General features: G+C 40.9%; 2 protein-coding genes across 17 annotated transcripts in view; one reads left to right on the top strand and one right to left on the bottom strand.

Annotated features, from left to right (window-relative positions):
* Window positions 1-12,988, top strand: part of nup205 (nucleoporin 205) — a 61,951-nt gene extending 48,963 nt beyond the window's left edge. The window contains exons 35-43 of the mRNA XM_088646825.1: window positions 1,437-1,563; window positions 1,980-2,053; window positions 3,954-4,085; window positions 5,770-5,896; window positions 7,265-7,431; window positions 10,101-10,230; window positions 11,315-11,443; window positions 11,753-11,829; window positions 12,698-12,988. Coding sequence (XP_088502951.1) covers window positions 1,437-1,563; window positions 1,980-2,053; window positions 3,954-4,085; window positions 5,770-5,896; window positions 7,265-7,431; window positions 10,101-10,230; window positions 11,315-11,443; window positions 11,753-11,829; window positions 12,698-12,850 — 1,116 coding nt within the window. The 3' untranslated portion in view covers window positions 12,851-12,988. The remainder of the gene's footprint in view (window positions 1-1,436; window positions 1,564-1,979; window positions 2,054-3,953; window positions 4,086-5,769; window positions 5,897-7,264; window positions 7,432-10,100; window positions 10,231-11,314; window positions 11,444-11,752; window positions 11,830-12,697) is intronic.
* A 1,908-nt stretch (window positions 12,989-14,896) lies between these two features.
* Window positions 14,897-18,243, bottom strand: part of fgd4a (FYVE, RhoGEF and PH domain containing 4a) — a 125,821-nt gene continuing 122,474 nt past the window's right edge. For all 16 annotated transcript variants that reach the window (XM_088646840.1, XM_088646826.1, XM_088646831.1 and 13 more), the window contains one exon: window positions 14,897-17,935. In XM_088646840.1, the coding sequence (XP_088502966.1) occupies window positions 17,678-17,935 (258 nt within the window). In that variant the 3' untranslated portion in view covers window positions 14,897-17,677. The remainder of the gene's footprint in view (window positions 17,936-18,243) is intronic.

Below are 18,243 nucleotides of genomic sequence, written 5' to 3'. Positions count from 1 at the left end.
TCTCAAAGTCTCAAACTCTGTTTGCTAAGTCTACTGCAGCAGAACAGTCTTCCCATCGGACAGATTTATGTGCTTCCTTTATTGTGGGAAATTTGCTTTGCAGGAAGGCAAAAGTCATAACACGATACTTAAATACATCAAATACAACACAAACCCATTAAGGAACAAGAAACACGCAAGCATAAGAAAAACAAATTTAGATTAACAATTTTAGCAGTTTAGGTAATCCTCACAATTTAGAAAAAAAATGATCAGGTTATTAGAGTCTAAGATAGATTTGCCATACCACATGTGCGGTGAAACATAAATTTAAATATTTAATGGTTTTGCTTTGTCTTAAAAAAACACTCCTTGAAGATTTCTTTAAAAGCTGACAAGCAGACAAAGGTTAGAGGTTTAATTGAACAAGCAGCTAATTTGCTTTTTGAAAGAGAGAAACAGGACAGCCAGTTGTTTCATGGGTTTGCATTCAGAACCTATAAACTAAAGTTCTTTCTGGCAGGCATTTCAGGAAGTTTTGCTCATTCCATGTACTCATTTACTGTTTTTCTCAGTGATGCGAATCCCTGGTGAAATAAAACCCACATTGATTTTAACACAATATGTGTATTTAAACGAGCAGTTTTAAAAGGTGGCAAACATGTTTTCAAATTAACTTATTAAAATATTCCTAATTTTGTCATATTTGTAACGATAGCAATAATAAAATCCAGAAAACGGGTTCTGTTAAGGTTTTCCAAGATCTGACTTTCCACAAGGTCTATGGGTTTTTGCATCATTAGTTTCTTTATCAAAGAGTTTATAAAACAGGACAAAGTTTGCAGATATCTGATAACAAATCCATGAAGCCTTTTCCAGCCAGCCAGTATTGCTTGATATTTTAATGTGGATTTAAGCAGTGCCAACCAACAACAAAGGTGTTGTTTTTAGTGTGTGTTTAGGCCAACAACAGGAAACGTTTGGAAATCTGTTGAATGTTGCCTGTTGTTTCCCAAGAAAATGACCAGATGAAATTGTAGTCTGGCATTTCTTTTTTTTATCTAGAAGGGAGTTTCTTTTTAGTTTTCTCATATGTGCAGTTTTTGTATACATTTATAGTACAGGATAGGATTATGGTAATTCAAGATATTAAATAGAAGTAAAAAAACAGTAAATAAAAATAAATAAGATGCCTATATAGGCTCACTTACTAGCTCTTACAGGCAAGCTTGATGTATTTTTTGGAGAGTGAAGAATTCAGTATTTTTCAATACTTATCCAGAGCCAAATATGTAAAGCTGGGACCTCTGCGAAGTTGCATGTCAACTATTTTGTTAAGCTATATTTCTTTTTAGATTTTTTTCCTCAGTCATTGGATAAAGATGCCAATTATAATAAATCCAAGGGCTGTACAGGGCGTTTTCAGTCTGTGCCCTCTCTCTCTCCCTCCTCCTCAGGTGCTGCAGTGGCTGATTGTCCACTCTGACACCATCCACTCCATCCTGCGCTGCCAGGACATGAGCATGGGCTCCCTGCAGGAGCTCTCCCTGCTCACAGGCATCATCAGCAAGTCTGCGCTGCCAGGTACCCTGGGCACTGAAGGCATACACCCAGTTTGAGAGCTTGCTGCTCGGTTGTTAAATACAGAATGTACTGGCAGCTCAGCAGCCGAAGTTAAAGAGGTGGTTTTCCGAAACACTGCACTGTAATTGTTTGAGACGTGCTGAGCTGTTCTTCTGCCTGTTATTTATAGAAATGGGTACAGTGACGAGAATTTTATTTGGGTATGACATGATAAAAATGGACTACAGTGCAGCATCAGTCACACCACATGTAGGAATCCAATGCAGAGTGAACTCAGTTGGGCAGAGCTGTCTTTCAAAAAGCCTGCTGCTGCTGCAAGTGGTTGACACGCTGCCTGCATTGCATGACATCAGACTAGAACAGAAAGAAGGCTAACCCCCTGCATGTTGGTAAGCGAGCACCGTTGTGCTTCTCAGGAGTCGTGGAGCTGGGCCAGGATGTGAACAGTGCCACCCTGCTGGAGCTCGAGGGTCACATTGGCAGATTCCAGGTAGGTCTTCAGTCTGCCTTCATTCTCAAGAGCTTGATCTGTGTGGTGAAAATATGTTACACTCACAAATACGTACGTTGGAAGCTACTCTTTCTTAGGAGCGTGAAAACGTTCATTATACCATTCATGGGTTTTATAAAGAAAAGCATTTTGCTTAATGAAAGAACATTTTATTACCCTATAATTAGGAAACATAATTACCAAATAAAGCATACTTTAAAAATATTCTGTAAATAATAATTGAAAAGTTGGAGAGTGGGAACTGAGATAGGGATGATGTGCAGAGAATGTTGCATGTGCGCAAGAACAAAGAGAGACCGAGCTAAAACAGGCAGAGGCCGGGAGTGACCACATTACATTTACTACACGCTCTTCATCAGCACTAGAAACTTACCACACTGCTTTCTCTTTACTCTCTAATGTCAACTTTCCGTATGTCAGGATGTGGAATTTCTACTTTTAATTTCTCTAGCTCAAGTCCTGTGTATCCCAGTGAGAGAGTATCATGCTGAGATGTCTCTACTGGAGATGCTGGGTTATCCTATCCAATTCACAGGCTAAATCCCCTATAAATGTGATGAAACAGACTATTATTTTCCTGGACTAGCACAGTTTCAACCAACACAAATTCAGTTTAACACAATTTTAAAAATAGGACTAATCCTCTACCAGCGCTCTCAGTTTAACACATTTTTAATACATGGGTTTTTTCCCCCAGTCATGATATACTCTAGAAAGGGTGAGGCAACTCTAGCGCACAGGCTGTGAACCTGTTGTGAGTGGCAGGAGTCAGAATCATGGTGTAGGTGCTAGAGGTAGTAAAGAACTAGAAAAGTTAGAGCAAAAACGTGATGCTTGTCAGGTGGCACAAGAAGAATGAGTGAACGTGCTATTGGCTTGTTTGGTCCACCCATAACTGCACTTTGTTCTTATGTTATGACTAAAATCTTCCTTTTTTTCCTGAAATTGTTAGTTTTGTGTACAGGATTGTTAAAACTTGGAAATGTTTAGCTGTGAAACATGGTTGCCCTTAGTCTTTTTCTCTTCCTCGCAACTGTATATTACCTGTCTCTTGCAGCTCACAAGCCCACACGTGTTAACTTTACTGTTGTCATTGATGAAGTTCTTTTTTCATCAATGACATTCAAGCATAACATTAGCATTAAAAATCAAACTGCAAGCAGTTAAGACAATTTTACATGTGACGATTTTGTGTTGCGTCTAGAATGCACTGCCTCCACACACATTTACATTATTACCAATGGTAAATTCATGTCTGACTAATATGATTTCTACAGAAGCTTGTTAGCGCCACAGAGAACAAAAATGCATTTATATGAGATAAATTGCATTTTAAAATTGTGTTTTAACAAGTTACCCGTTTCATTTAACAGCATCGTGTTTTTTTCCCAAAAAGGGGAGTTTGACAGTATTCTACAATTGTTAAAGTCAACGCTCCTTTGCATGAGACAATATTATTTCATATGTAATGCAAGATATTAATAGGCAAGATTGTTCACAAATTAACTTGCGTTTAAATGCAATAATTTTCTCATTTTAATGCGATAGTTTTCTCTATAAAGGAAATACGATCTCGTATAAACACACTTATTTTCTTGTTAAAACGCAAAACAGTCTCTTGTAAATGCAATATTGTTTTTTCTCCGTGGCACTAAAAAACTTCCATAGGATTCACTGTACTGGGGACATTCCTTACAGCTCATCTACTGTTAGTCAGGTAATACCTGTAGATTGAAAACTTGGAGTGCTGGCCACTGTGTGCTGGCTTGGCTAGACTAGTTTGAAAATTGCCACCCCCTGCTGTTGTCCTGTCAGTGAACACATTTAGTGCTGGTCCTTTGGCTCACTGTTCTACCTCGTGTTGCTCTTGTTTGTGCAGCGGCTGTGTTTGTCTCTGCTGAGCCGGTTTGCGGGGTTGGAGCGACAGAGCTTGCTGAAGGCGGAAAGGGACGGTGTCATGCAGGGGGAAACAGTAGACCACCGGGAGGAAATGGAACTTGCCATCCAGCAGGTGAACTGCGAAGACAGGGACACCTCGCACCTACACCCACACCCACACACACACACACCTGTGTCCACCTCTACACCTACACACAGACACACACCTGTGTCCACCTCTACACCCACACACACACACCTGCGCCCACCTCTGCATGCACACACACACACACCCACACCCAGACCTGTGTCCACCTCTACACCCACACACACACACCTATGTCCACCTCTACACCCCCACACACACACACCTGCGTCCACCTCTACCCCCACACACACACACACCTGCGTCCACCTCTGCCAGCAGCCATATCACCCTGCAACTCACAACTGGCAACCCACTGAAGCTAAGCAGGTGTGAGCCTGGTCAGTACCTGGATGGGAGACCTCCTGGGAAAAACTAAGGTTGCTGCTGGAAGAGGTGTTAGTGGGGCCAGCGGGGGGCGCTCACCCTGCGGTCCATGTGGGTCCTAATGCCCCAGTATAGTGACGGGGACACTAACTGTAAACAGGCGCCGTCCTTCGGATGAGACGTAAAACCGAGGTCCTGACTCTCTGTGGTCATTAAAAATCCCAGGGCGCTTCTCGAAAAGAGTAGGGGTGTAACCCCGGTGTCCTGGCCAAATTTCCAATTGGCCCTTACTAATCATGGCCTCCTAATAATCCCCCTCTATGAATTGGCTACATTACTCTGCTCTCCTCCCCACTGATAGCTGATGTGTGGTGAGCGTTCTGGCGCACTATGGCTGCCGTCGCATCATCCAGGTGGATGCTGCACATTGGTGGTGGTGGAGGGGAGTCCCCATTACCTGTAAAGCGCTTTGAGTGGAGTGTCCAGAAAAAGCGCTATATAAGTGTAAGCAATTATTATTATTATTATTATTATTATTATTACCCCCACACACACACACACCTGCGTCCACCTCTACCCCCACACACACACACACCTGCGTCCACCTCTACCCCCACACACACACACACCTGCGTCCACCTCTACCCCCACACACACACACACCTGCGTCCACCTCTACACCCCCCCACACACACACACCTGCGTCCGCCTCTACACCCCCCCACACACACACACCTGCGTCCGCCTCTACACCCCCACACACACACACCTGCGTCCGCCTCTACACCCCCCCACACACACACACCTTCGTCCGCCTCTACACCCCCCCCCACACACACACACCTGCGTCCGCCTCTACACCCCCCCCACACACACACACCTGCGTCCGCCTCTACACCCCCCCACACACACACACCTGCGTCCGCCTCTACACCCCCACACACACCTACATCATTTGCGGTCTTGAACGTTGGCCAGGTGGGAACATGTAAATGCTAAACAGCAGGGGCATCATTCAGATTAGTGTTAGAGGTCACAGTAGCATATCAATAAATTTGAAACACATACAATTATAAATACTGTACATGCAGTAGTTTTTGACAAATGTTTTATTTATTTCAATTGAAAGTCACAGACATGTTTACTTTTGGTTGATCTTTTCTTTAAAAAAATACTGAAGTTATGCTAAATGAGCTCTTAGTTAATATAGAATACATTTACAAATTTTTGTCCCACCTAAATGGAACATTCAGGCCCAACAGGCCTTTTTAAAAAAAAGATAATTAGGTGTTAACGTTTGCTTCCTGATTTTGCTTCAGTGACACTCGGTTCTCTTTTGCCGTAGATATGCGCCAATGTGATGGAGTACTGCCAGACACTGCTGCTGCAGAGCTCCCTGGAGGCCCAGTTCAGCATCTGTCTCTTCAGCCCCTCAGTCATGGAGCCCACAGGCCGAGACGGCTCCAGGCCAGGTTTGCCTCAAAATCTCAGGATAGGAAATGCATGCTCTGCTCACAGAGTCACACTACTGGTCATAATAAAACCTCCCAAACCTAGCCACAGCTTTACACATAAAATGATGTACACCTCAACAGAGGACATTTTACTACTGGTTCTGGATTTCTGACAGTCTCTGCTACATTATGTTAGTTTTTACAACATAGCTCTCAGTTCATCAAACCTCATACTTTCCTTCATTACACCCGATTTTCAGCTCTTGAAGCTTTAAAGGTTTTAAATTTGCTGTAACATTACACATTACATTACACATACCGGCTATGTCTACGCGACCTGAAAATATCTAAATGACTCTAAGCAGAGTTTCCTGTGTTGCGGGACTGGTGAAGGCAAGTCTTTGATATTCTGTTAGAGCCTTTCAGTCCAGACATCACCGCTCTTAAGTGCTAGATGTAACTGGAACCACACTTGGAAAAGTGGAAGGTATCAGGAAGAAAGGAACACACTAATGAGTGAGGAAGTGAGAGGTTATTGGAAGTGTTGACAGTTCTTTCAGCCAGGACTAAATCCGTTGCAGAGAAACCACGTATAAAGTTATACATTTAAAATAAAAGGAGACTTCTAGGTGGCTTAATTAGTTAAGCCATAACCTGTGCCCATTGTTTCCTGGACAAGATCATTGGAGTTTAGGTTGGCCTAGGTTGGCTTTATCTTGGTCCTTGGTTGCCCCTGGGGTATTCTAGTTGCTTGTAATCCGTTAATGCTGTCTGACTTTTCATGTTCTTCTGCTTATTTAAATGGCAGTGCATGTTAGGAGAGGAATGTGCACGAGATCATCAGCCTTGTTGCCCTTGTTGGCACTAGAGTCACAGTAGCAACTTAGCACTGATTAAGAAGTGGACTGTGGGGATGTGAAAAGAAGACATCAATTCGAAATTAAAACATATGGTCCAATCAGATAATTACTTCATTTCAGGTTTAACTTAGAGATGTGTTGTAAGGTCAATAAGAAGATGACAAGAGCCTTCGAGACAAACATGTTTGCCTTTGTAGGACAATTCATTACCTGGAACAAAATAATGTTTACTTTATTTCACAATATTGGACAAGACATTTGTTTGCACCAATGCACTTATTTGCTGATTTTGCTACAAGCAGTATTTTCATTTCTTAATGTGTTTAGCAATTATAAAATAAAACAATTCAGTGAGTTGGATCCAAATGTGCGTGAACTAAAATTCCCTGATTTTTTCCTCGTTCTGTTGATAAGCTGTACTTTGACCATAGGGTGTTGAATTATTTTACAGGTTGTTAACTGTCCGAGTCTTTTTCGGCGCGTATCCCCTTTTCACAATCATCCCAACTCCCTCGTCTCTCTGCAGACCTCCCTGTGTCGGGGGCTCCCTACTCCCGGGTCCCCAGCCTGGGTCTCATCATCTTCCTGCTCAAGCAGACCGCCAACGACTTCTTCCGCTTCTACGAGAGCCACAGGCAGAGCGTCAGCAAGCTGCAGGGTGTGGAGCACCTTCCCCCGGAGGAGGTCAAAGAGGTACAGCTTATCACTCGCCCACACCGCATCACGTCAGCCATCTGCTGACAGGGAGAGGGCCCTCCAGAGGGTCTAAACAGTCACATCTGTTAGTGAATATTTTGTTATCTCTAAAAGCAATAATAATTGCACTTGTATAGCTAGCTATTACTATTACTTTTACAGTGTATGCCTGTAAAAGTAATAAGAATTGCTTACACTTATATTACATTCAATTCAAACTGCTATACAGGTAATGGGGACTCCCCTCCACCATCACCAATGTGCAATGTACCTTGATTGGGGGGAATTTGGCCGGGACACTGGGGTTAACATCTTTACTCTTTTTGAGAAACGTCCTCATTGTGCTACATAGGTGTTCTTTGAATCTTCATTGTACTGATACTAAGGAATTGGACCAGGATGCCTGCTGAGTTTCAGGGCTTTGTATCACGGGCATTGTGGCAAAATACAGAAGTAAATTTTAAATGACTTACAAATATACAAATAAATCACACTTTTAAGATGTGCAGTCATAAACATCTTTGAGACTTCGGCATAAATCATTTAACACCATGTATACAAACATTTAACGCTAGCCCTGTCAGACACAGATACTGGATAACTTCAAATACAACTTTTATGAATACTTTTTAAAATGTTTGGATTTTACTGTTTTTTTTCTGAGTTTCATTGTTCATTTTGGAATAGACATAGCTGTTCCTATTTTTAAAGCTTACGGGGCTGTAGATTGTGTTCTGAAAATTTCTGTGGTGTACAGAAATATATATAGGAACAAGTAATAGGTTTATTCCATGCTGAAAAAAAGAAGAAAGAAAACACGACGTTTCGGCCATGGAGCCTTCTTCAGGTGTGAGTAAGGCTCCACAGCCGAAACGTTGTTTTCTTTCTTCTTTTTTTCAGCATGGAATAAACCTATTACTTGTTCTTTTGCAGCCTATGCATGCTGAAGAGATACAGTGCCTTGCGAAAGTATTCGGCCCCCTTGAACTTTTCAACCTTTTGCCACATTTCAGGCTTCAAACATAAAGATATAAATTTTTTATTTTATGTGAAGAATCACCAACAAGTGGGACACAATTGTGAAGTGGAACGAAATCTATTGGATTTTTGAAACTTTTTTAACTAATAAAAAAATGAAAAGTGGGCCGTGCAAAATTATTCGGCCCCCTTGCGTTAATACTTTGTAGAGCCACCTTTTGCTGCGATTACAGCTGCAAGTCGCTTGGGGTATGTCTCTATCAGTTTTGCACATCGAGAGACTGAAATTCTTGCCCATTCTTCCTTGCAAAACAGCTCGAGCTCAGTGAGGTTGGATGGAGAGCGTTTGTGAACAGCAGTTTTCAGCTCTTTCCACAGATTCTCGATTGGATTCAGGTCTGGACTTTGACTTGGCCATTCAAACACCTGGATACGTTTATTTGTGAACCATTCCTTTGTAGATTTTGCTGTATGTTTGGGATCATTGTCTTGTTGGAAGATAAATCTCCGTCCCAGTTTCAGGTCTTTTGCAGACTCCAACAGGTTTTCATCCAGAATGGTCCTGTATTTGGCTGCATCCATCTTCCCCTCAATTTTAACCATCTTCCCTGTCCCTGCTGAAGAAAAGCAGGCCCAAACCATGATGCTGCCACCACCATGTTTGACAGTGGGGATGGTGTGTTGAGGGTGATGAGCTGTGTTGCTTTTACGCCAAACATATCGTTTTGCATTGTGGCCAAAAAGTTCGATTTTGGTTTCATCTGACCAGAGCACCTTCTTCCACATGTTTGGGGTGTCTCCCAGGTGGCTTGTGGCAAACTTTAGACGAGACTTTTTATGGATATCTTTGAGAAATGGCTTTCTTCTTGCCACTCTTCCATAAAGGCCAGATTTGTGCAGTGTAAGACTGATTGTTGTCCTATGGACAGACTCTCCCACCTCAGCTGTAGTTCTCTGCAGTTCATCCAGAGTGATCATGGGCCTCTTGGCTGCATCTCTGATCAGTCTTCTCCTTGTCTGAGCTGAAAGTTTAGAGGGACGGCCAGGTCTTGGTAGATTTGCAGTGGTCTGATACTCCTTCCATTTCAAGATGATCGCTTGCACAGTGCTCCTTGGGATGTTTGAAGCTTGGGAAATCTTTTTGTATCCAAATCCGGCTTTAAACTTCTCCACAACAGTATTACGGACCTGCCTGGTGTGTTCCTTGGTCTTCATGATGCTCTCTGCGCTTTCAACAGAACCTTGAGACTATCACAGAGCAGGTGCATTTATACAGAGACTTGATTACACACAGGTGGATTCTATTTATCACCATCAGTCATTTAGGACAACATTGGATCATTCAGAGATCCTCGCTGAACTTCTGGAGTGAGTTTGCTGCACTGAAAGTAAAGGGGCCGAATAATTTTGCACGCCCCACTTTTCATTTTTTTATTAGTTAAAGTTTCAAAAATCCAATAGATTTCGTTCCACTTCACAATTGTGTCCCACTTGTTGGTGATTCTTCACATAAAAAAAATTTTTTATATCTTTATGTTTGAAGCCTGAAATGTGGCAAAAGGTTGAAAAGTTCAAGGGGGCCGAATACTTTCGCAAGGCACTGTATATATATAAACAGCCCTTTTCCTGAAATATGTATATGGCGTATGTCTAGACTCTCATGGGATTCTGTTTCTTGCTCATTTCAGCTATGTCAGTCCCTTGTTTCCACCTCCATTGGAGTGGACAAGACCTCCATGGTGCAGCGCATCATCCTGGCCAAGAGGCGTCTGGTCAAGCACATCAACAACCGCGCCAAATTGCTCTCCCTCTGTTCCTGTATCCTTTTCCTGCTCCACACACTTCTAACCTACAGCACAGAGGCCGACAGTGGCCTTGGGCACCACAGAAGTCAGGAGAACAGCACACTCTGCCCCCTGACAGGAGAATTCACACTGTTTATTTCAGACATGGGTTTATTTATCAAGGAAGTCCCGCTGAGATTAAGATCTCTTCCTCCAGTGAAAACGTGGGAGATCAAGCTTTGTAAAGGAAATTGATTGGAACTGTATACATCCATCCTTTCAGTTGACCATAACGTGTAGGGCAGCACAGTGTTTAGCATTGCTGCCCTTTCAACACTGGGGCTGGTTCTATTTCAGACCTTGGGTGTTATCTGTGTGGGTTTTGTATGTTCTCTGTGTGTTTGCATGGGTTTGCTTCAGGTGTTCTGTTTATCCCCACAGTCCAAAAACATGCTAGTGGGTTAATTGGCTTCTGGGAAAATTGGCCCTGGTGTGAGTGTGTTTGTCTGCGTCAGCCCTGCAACGGACTGGTGTCCTGTCCAGAGTGTGTCCCATCTTGCTTTCCAGGTTAGGCTCCAGCTCCCCTGTGACCCTGAATTTAATGAACCGGTTAGAAAAAGCCTTGATAGTCTTTTTGAATTGCATGAACACCAGGATTCATGTCCTAGCTCTTGCCTAAAATAATTCTGTGGAACCTTAAAATGTGCCTGCTGAGGAACTGTTATGTTGAATATCAGTTCTGTTTAGTTCCCAGTTAAAATTCTTTAATCTATAATTATACTATAATCATTTTTACTGTTAGATTAACTATTACTCATTACTTCCTTTTAGTGGTATCTAGTTGTGGTATCTAGTATCTAATTTTTGATAGAAATATATTTCCAGATATATTTTTATTTTTTCAACACTTAAAATTTCTTATTGCTCAGATTGCACTATCAGACTACATTGTCTCATCATGCCTTAAGGCCTGCAACTCATACACATTAATTTTACTAGACTTTCTCATTTGGCAGAGGATGTACTATCATTTAACTAATGTCTGAGAATGATATATTTTACCCTTGTGATGATATTCTGTGTTTGAGGTAAAATAATTCCTTCACTTTGTCCTTCAGACATCATTGAGACGTGCCTATTTGTTCTTTGGCGCCACTTAGAGTATTATTTGCTTTACTGTATCCCCTCTGACACCCAGCATTCACTGCTGCCTGCCGGTCACTCTTTTAGTTCCAGAAATCCAAACGGTAAGAAAATGGAGAACTCTGTGCGCTTCCACTAACATCTCTTAACTGAATGTGTAGTTAATTCAGCCAAAACGTCACAATCAGGTGTCTTGTCAGTCAATTGTGTTAATTCCTATTAGCAGTTAGCTGAAACCGTCCCAATTGAGAATTTGTAGGTTTTTGTTTTGAGTAACACAAAGTGTATACCACTATCTCCCCTGAGAGTTATTGACTGCTCTTACTTGCAGTGAATACGTTTCACTATTATCCCATCATTTTTCATAATTTATCTTAGGTGGGCTTTAATGCAGTACTTTGGTTTTCCTCCAGATTCCTTCGGAGTGTTGCCAAACAGCGATATGAGAAGCTTTGGTTTGTCTCGAGTGAGTCAGCAGGATCTGGAGCAGGTGAGAAGCAAAACTCAAGTGTAACTGCACTCCAGTATGCCACAGCATTTTACTCTGTAGTTTTCTTGTTTTAAATATTCAGTTGGTTAAATATTCTGGTCCTCATGTTTTGACTTTGAACTGTATGAGAGCAATTACAAAGGTGAATGATGCCAACGGAGCAGTTGAATTTTGATCTCAAGCTGAATGGTTCCCCTTGACTTGTATTCACTCACAGCTCCACTAAAATGAAGTGTAAAAAATGTGCTACTTCCCTATACCAAGAAGAAAAAAATAAAATGAGTGTGGCAGATTGGAGGTTATTTAGAAAAAATCAACATTACAGTTACATTACAGGAAAAGTTAAATTAGCCGTGTTCTTAGAAAAAAACAGATTTTATTCTAGCCTGGGCCATATCACCAGTCGGCTCTGGTAATGGATCCCCAAGAGGGTTTCTGACTGGATTTGTTTCTCTGCTAAACGGCAGAGGTGTCTGTTAGGGAAGCACCACTCCTCCACTTGCTGCTGTTCCTCTTGTGAGGTGCTGTGAGCAGAGAGAAAACAATTAGTGATTCCAAGAAGAGAGGGTTTAAAATTCAAAATGCACAAATTTGTTAAAATAACTCTTCTCACTCTTGAACAAGACCTACTTGGATTACAGCCCGTCAAAGACCTTTCAGTGACAAGCAAGGATGTTAGCAGACTGACTTTTTTCACAGGTCCAGAGCAGTATGGACCTTGAAACACTTTAGCTGATGAGCTTAGTTTGTAAATCCTGTGGGGAGAATCTAAATACAGGCATTTGTCAAACATCTGCTGTTGGTAGTCTTCCAGGCTCTCATTAATTTAAGCAGGAATATTGAAATAGCCTGGCACTCTCTCCGACAGTTACAGACAGATGTGGCGTGCAGTTTTGGGGACTCCTTGCAGAAGAAAGTCTTGGATGTGGAGGGGCTATACTGCCAGGTGCGCTCGCGATACACCTTTATCCAGGCACTCGTGAGACGGATCCGGGGCCTCCTGAGGACCACGAAGGGTTAATTGGCAGCAGCACCATGAGTCACTGAGCGATAGTTCACCTCCAGTGCTTCACTGTTTTCATATTATGTGTGAAGAGATCAGTAGATTTATAAAATGCTTTGTCCTTTTTCTAATGTGAAAATAAAATTAACTTTTTAACATTGCCTCCCTTGCCTGGTCTTTAATCTGAGTATATGAGGTGGCAGTGTGAAGCTGGTAATTGTACTTGCAGTAATACACCGAAATGAAAGCATTCCGAACAGTAAAGTCTAAATCTATTTAATAACTGGATTACTGCTCCTGGTGACCCTCAATCTTCAGGACAGAAAGGGACCACCATTCCATAACTGAATACCAAAATTGTCTCAATTAGTAAATGAAAAGTAGGTTGGAATTATCACAAGTACAGCTGTTTCCAGCCGTGGTCCTGGGTAGAACCTCTCTTGTTGAATTTTTTTTCCCCAGTCGAGTTCTTAGGTGCAGGCTAGTTCATTTAACTTTTTTTTTTTATTTGAGGCCTGCTTTGAGCTCTTAAAAAGACTGTGTTTTGTATATAAACTTGTACCTATTTTGGAATGTGCCTAGTTAAGATATAAAGTGAAATATAACAAGTTGAATCTCTACCACTGGAACGACTAGTCCTTTGTTTTGGCGTTTAATACATTATCATTCCCACCTGTGTCTCTTTATTAATCACCCATTAAGAGCTGTTTAAAAGAAAAACAAGGAAACCCACTTTAATGAATGGAGGAAAGGGGGTAAAAATGTACACATTGACATTTTGTGAAATCAAGGAGTGCAGAAACAGTCAAACAAGTCTCAACACGCAAACTGACAAAGGCATCACTTTGCAACACTGAAAAAAGCTCCACTGGAATGAAATCCAGCAGGCAAAGGAGTCCCTTAGTACCAGGATTGGGAACAACTGCACCAGCATCATTAGCCAGCAGCCATATCACTCTGCAACTCACAACTAGAAACCCACTGAAGCTCAGCAGGTGTGAGCCTGGTCAGTACCTGGATGGGAGACCTCCTGGGAAAAACTAAGGTTGCTGCTGGAAGAGGTGTTAGTGGGGCCAGCAGGGGGTGCTCACCCTGTGGTCTGTGTGGGTCCTAATGCCCCAGTATAGTGACGGGGACACTATACTGTAAAACAAGTGCCGTCCTTCAGATGAGACGTAAAACCGAGGTCCTGACTCTCTGTGGTCATTAAAAATCCCAGGGCATTTCTCGAAAAGAGTAGGGGTATAACCCTGGTGTCCTGGCCAAATTTCCCATCAGCCTTTATCAATCATGGCCTCCTAACAGTCCCCATCTATGAATTGGCTTCATTACTCTGCTCTCCTCCCCACTGATAGCTGATGTGTGGTGAGCGTTCTGGCGCACTATGGCTGCCGTCGCATCATCCAGGTGGATGCTGCACATTGGTGGTGGTAGAGGGGAGTCCCCATTACCTGTAAAGCGCTTTGAGTGGAGTGTCCAGAAAAGCGCTATATAAGTGTAAGCAATTATAATTATTATTATTTTATTATTATTTTATTATTATTATTATTAAATCGGCAATAGCTAAAGAAAAATCTGTTAGGACTCATCACCTTCAGAGAAAGGTGAAAATGATCCGGCTAGGAACAAAGCTGCTTGACAATACAGACAGAAAATTTGAATTGTGGCTCTTACAATAGCTTCTACTGCAGAGTGCTGCTAAAGCAAACCCTGTTGTTAAATTGATAATTAGCTGGATCAGTATATATATATAAAAAAGGAACAGACTTTCTCAAACTAGTTCAGAGGAAACCAGTTATTCTCCTATTTCAATTAACATGATCTTGGAGCATTGATTGAAGACAGAAAATAAGAACCAAAGCTCTCCTGGATCTGAGCATAAAGACTTCCGAATGTACACCTCATCTGCACCATCGACTTTTAACCTAACAGCTAAGCTGCCTTGATGTGTGACAAGACTACTAAGGCCCTTATAAGAACTGATTGTATTTGGACTTTTATACTTTAAATTTCACTGACATTTTAGTTCTAAATTAGAAATTAAAATGGCTTCAAAGGCCCCCAAAAATGACAATCATGTAGTAGTTTATTTTACAAGGTCCACATTTAATCATTGACAGTAAAGTGCATTTATTTTCAAATATTTGGGAAAATCAGGACTGCATCCAGTCTTAGTATCTCTTATCTTACATTCAGGTCTCTTTTATTGAAAAGATGCCAGATGTGCTTTGTGTCCTTTTACCTAAAATGACTTTTTTTTAAAGAAGTGTGTGACAGGAACAAAATATACATTTTCAGATTATCATTTGACATCTGACAGTAGCAATGATGTAATTTTCAGCATTACAATAATAATAAACAATATTATGTAAAAGATGGGAAAAGATCATATCCATTATCAAAATTATGGCATACTGCAGGTATTCTTAACACAACCATGACGTCTCAAGATTCAGGTTTAAAACCAAAATGTACAGGAATTAGTATAATTTAACCTTAAAATGGACACATACTGGGAAAGGAAAAATGTTATTTCACAGCTCTGACCACAGTTGCTATGATGTTGACAAATTAGACAGGTACAGTAGGAATAAAACACTGGTTTTGTGCTAATTTGTGATCATGCGTGCATTCTATAAATTAAATAAAATTACAGTATCTTTTAAAAAAATAACATTCTCATTGTTATCAATGTATGTGCCTGACAAAGATCCTTGATTGTACTTGTGTTTTTATTGTTTTCAGCTCATTAATTTCTGAAAAATTACAGACATTTACAATATTTTACATCTTCCCTGCGATTAAAGAAAAAAAGCAAAGTATAACCATCACAACTCAAATTATCAAAATAAATTTTCTAACAAAGAACCTGGAGTTTTCTGCTGTAGGCTGATGATAATTTTACACTTTACGACTGCAGTTAACTCTCATTTCTCACTGTTGGCACTAATTGGCAAATACAAGTATTTACCAGGATTGAATTCTTTCTGTACAACTGAAGGTCAGGAGTTACTGAAACAATGGCAAAAAAATGTATGATCTTAATTATCTCTGCAGTTAACAGTGAACGTTGGTAAGGGTGCTACTTTACAATTAATGGAAACAGTTTCACATTTAATAAAAAATATTATGGAAAAACTTACTACGTTAGTAGGACGGTGATTCAAGGACAAAGGCCCTCTGCAGTATCTGTTTTATTCAGTCCCTGCTAATATGGCAGGGCCTATGCTTAACCCTCCTATTACTCTACAGATCTGTTTTATTTCACACTGGGTTTACCTTCTAAATGCTGTATTAGTTTTTGGCATTTCAGACATTGTGGTCATAAACCTGTAAATGTTTCAATATAATTTTTTATACAAAAACAAAGCCCTGAACTGTACTGTATGTGCTTTGTGGAATTAAATATTTTCATTTGGCTGTTTCATTTGTAATGTAACATTCTGTTATAGCTAGTCTGGAGAACAGTTTATAAGCCAAGGTGATACAAACCTCTCCAAAGCTGAAGTTAGCCATTGACATTGACATTGACATTGCATTGTGATACATACTGTATATGATACAAAAGAAGGTTGCCTTACTTTGTAATACTTGATTAAAATATCAATATGACTGGAAACGACAGACGTACCCAAATTCTGAACACAACAGGATGATTTATGGATGCATATGAAGGGAACAATGCTTTATGAATCATATAACATTTACAGACACGTAAATTAGTCACCATGGGGACAATTTCTAACCAACCCTGTGTTTTCTTTAAAAGCCACACTGCTTTGTATTCTTTTAATGGAAAGCACCAGCTATTGTCATTCGTCTCAAAAGGTACATTTTAAGTAAAACAGAAAAATTCATAGGAGTCGGTTCAGCTTCCTTCATGGAACAGCTGTCTGTTGTTACTGTGTTTATCCAACATGGAAAGCTCATCTTTACACATATTGTATCATATTGTCTTTAGGAGAGGTAACAGTGCATTTAAAATTCCAGGTGACCACATTTGTTTGCTGTGCATTTTACATCGTTGATGAATCAAGTAAGAAAACGGATATGACTGAAAAAACATGGCTTACTTATTCTATAGTGAGAACTCATGCCTCACATACAGTATTTCTACTATGCGTTTTATTACAAACATCTTGAACTTGATCAATTTTTCTCCATGGTTATTTGAAATTCATTTGGTTTTGAATAGAGCTTAGTGATGAGTAGGAAGTCAAGGATGAAACCTACAACAGAGTTTATCCACTTTTAAGCATGAAAGGTGCTAGGAATATATGACAATTCATCTGTTACTTTCCAGTGAAGAATTCAGTCCAAACTCCACTCTTTCAAAAGGAAATCCTTTCAACATATTTACAGTTGTGGTCATATCGAAGAAGATACAATGGGTCCTCCTTTAGAAAGAGATGAGCAAAATCTACATCTATATATTAAATGCTTGTTTTCTTTAACATATCTATACTGATTTGCATGTCTAATGAGAGCGGGTGCTTGTGTTGAACAATTTGTTCACTGAAGCACCAAAAAACAAAGAACAGAGATAGATCTCTTGCTTTAAAACAGGCACTGTCTCCATTCGTCACTGTCCTTGCTATGTTTGGGTTTGCTCGATGTATGGAGGATGCAACAAAAACACAGCCACAGCAAATTCCACGTCCCAGGTGAAAGAATGCATTTTGAAAGTCTTGCATTTTGCAGTTTCCAATCCACATTTCTAGTGTTAAATCTTGTAAAACAGGTCCTGCTTATGGCAATAGGGGATTGTACTATTCGAACTGCAGTGGAGAAAAAGCTTCTTGTCTGGAGAAGGAAAGCCTGCCTTATCAGTGCCACAGGTTAAGATCAGAGGCTGTCTGCCCTGCTGTCCTGGGACCCTGCCGATTCCAGATTCTGTTCAGGCTGGATTGGCTCTGAAACCTCCCCTGTGACTGCCACCTTAATCACCCTCAGCCACTTCTGTTTCAGCTCCTCCGATTCTGCCGCAAAGCTGTGCACTGACTTGGACTGGGTCAGTTTGAAACTGGCAGGCATGTCCATGTGTTTTGGATTTTCGTCCACCGCATACCCCAAGAGAGGAATCGTAGACTGGGCTTTCACATCCTGAAAGACAGGAGCAGGACAATAATATGAGAACGTAACACATGAGAATTTCACAAAATTCTTTGGAATGATCATCCATCCATTCATTTTATAACCACTTCATCCAATTCCAGCTTGCAGGGAAGCCGGCAAGCAATAGGCACAAGGTGGGGTACACTCTGGGTGGGACACAAGTCCATCACAGGGCACACACAATCACGCACACACTCAGATCAGGGCCAATTTTGCCTGAAGGCAATTAATCTTCAAGGATGTCTTTGGACTCTGAGAGGAAACTGGGGCACCCAATGAAAACCTACACAAACATG

The sequence above is a fragment of the Lepisosteus platostomus genome, chromosome 9 (assembly GCF_059453375.1).
Source record: "Lepisosteus platostomus isolate fLepPlt1 chromosome 9, fLepPlt1.hap1, whole genome shotgun sequence".
NCBI classification, from domain to species: domain Eukaryota; kingdom Metazoa; phylum Chordata; class Actinopteri; order Semionotiformes; family Lepisosteidae; genus Lepisosteus; species Lepisosteus platostomus.
This window is presented reverse-complemented; position numbering and strand designations above follow the sequence as displayed.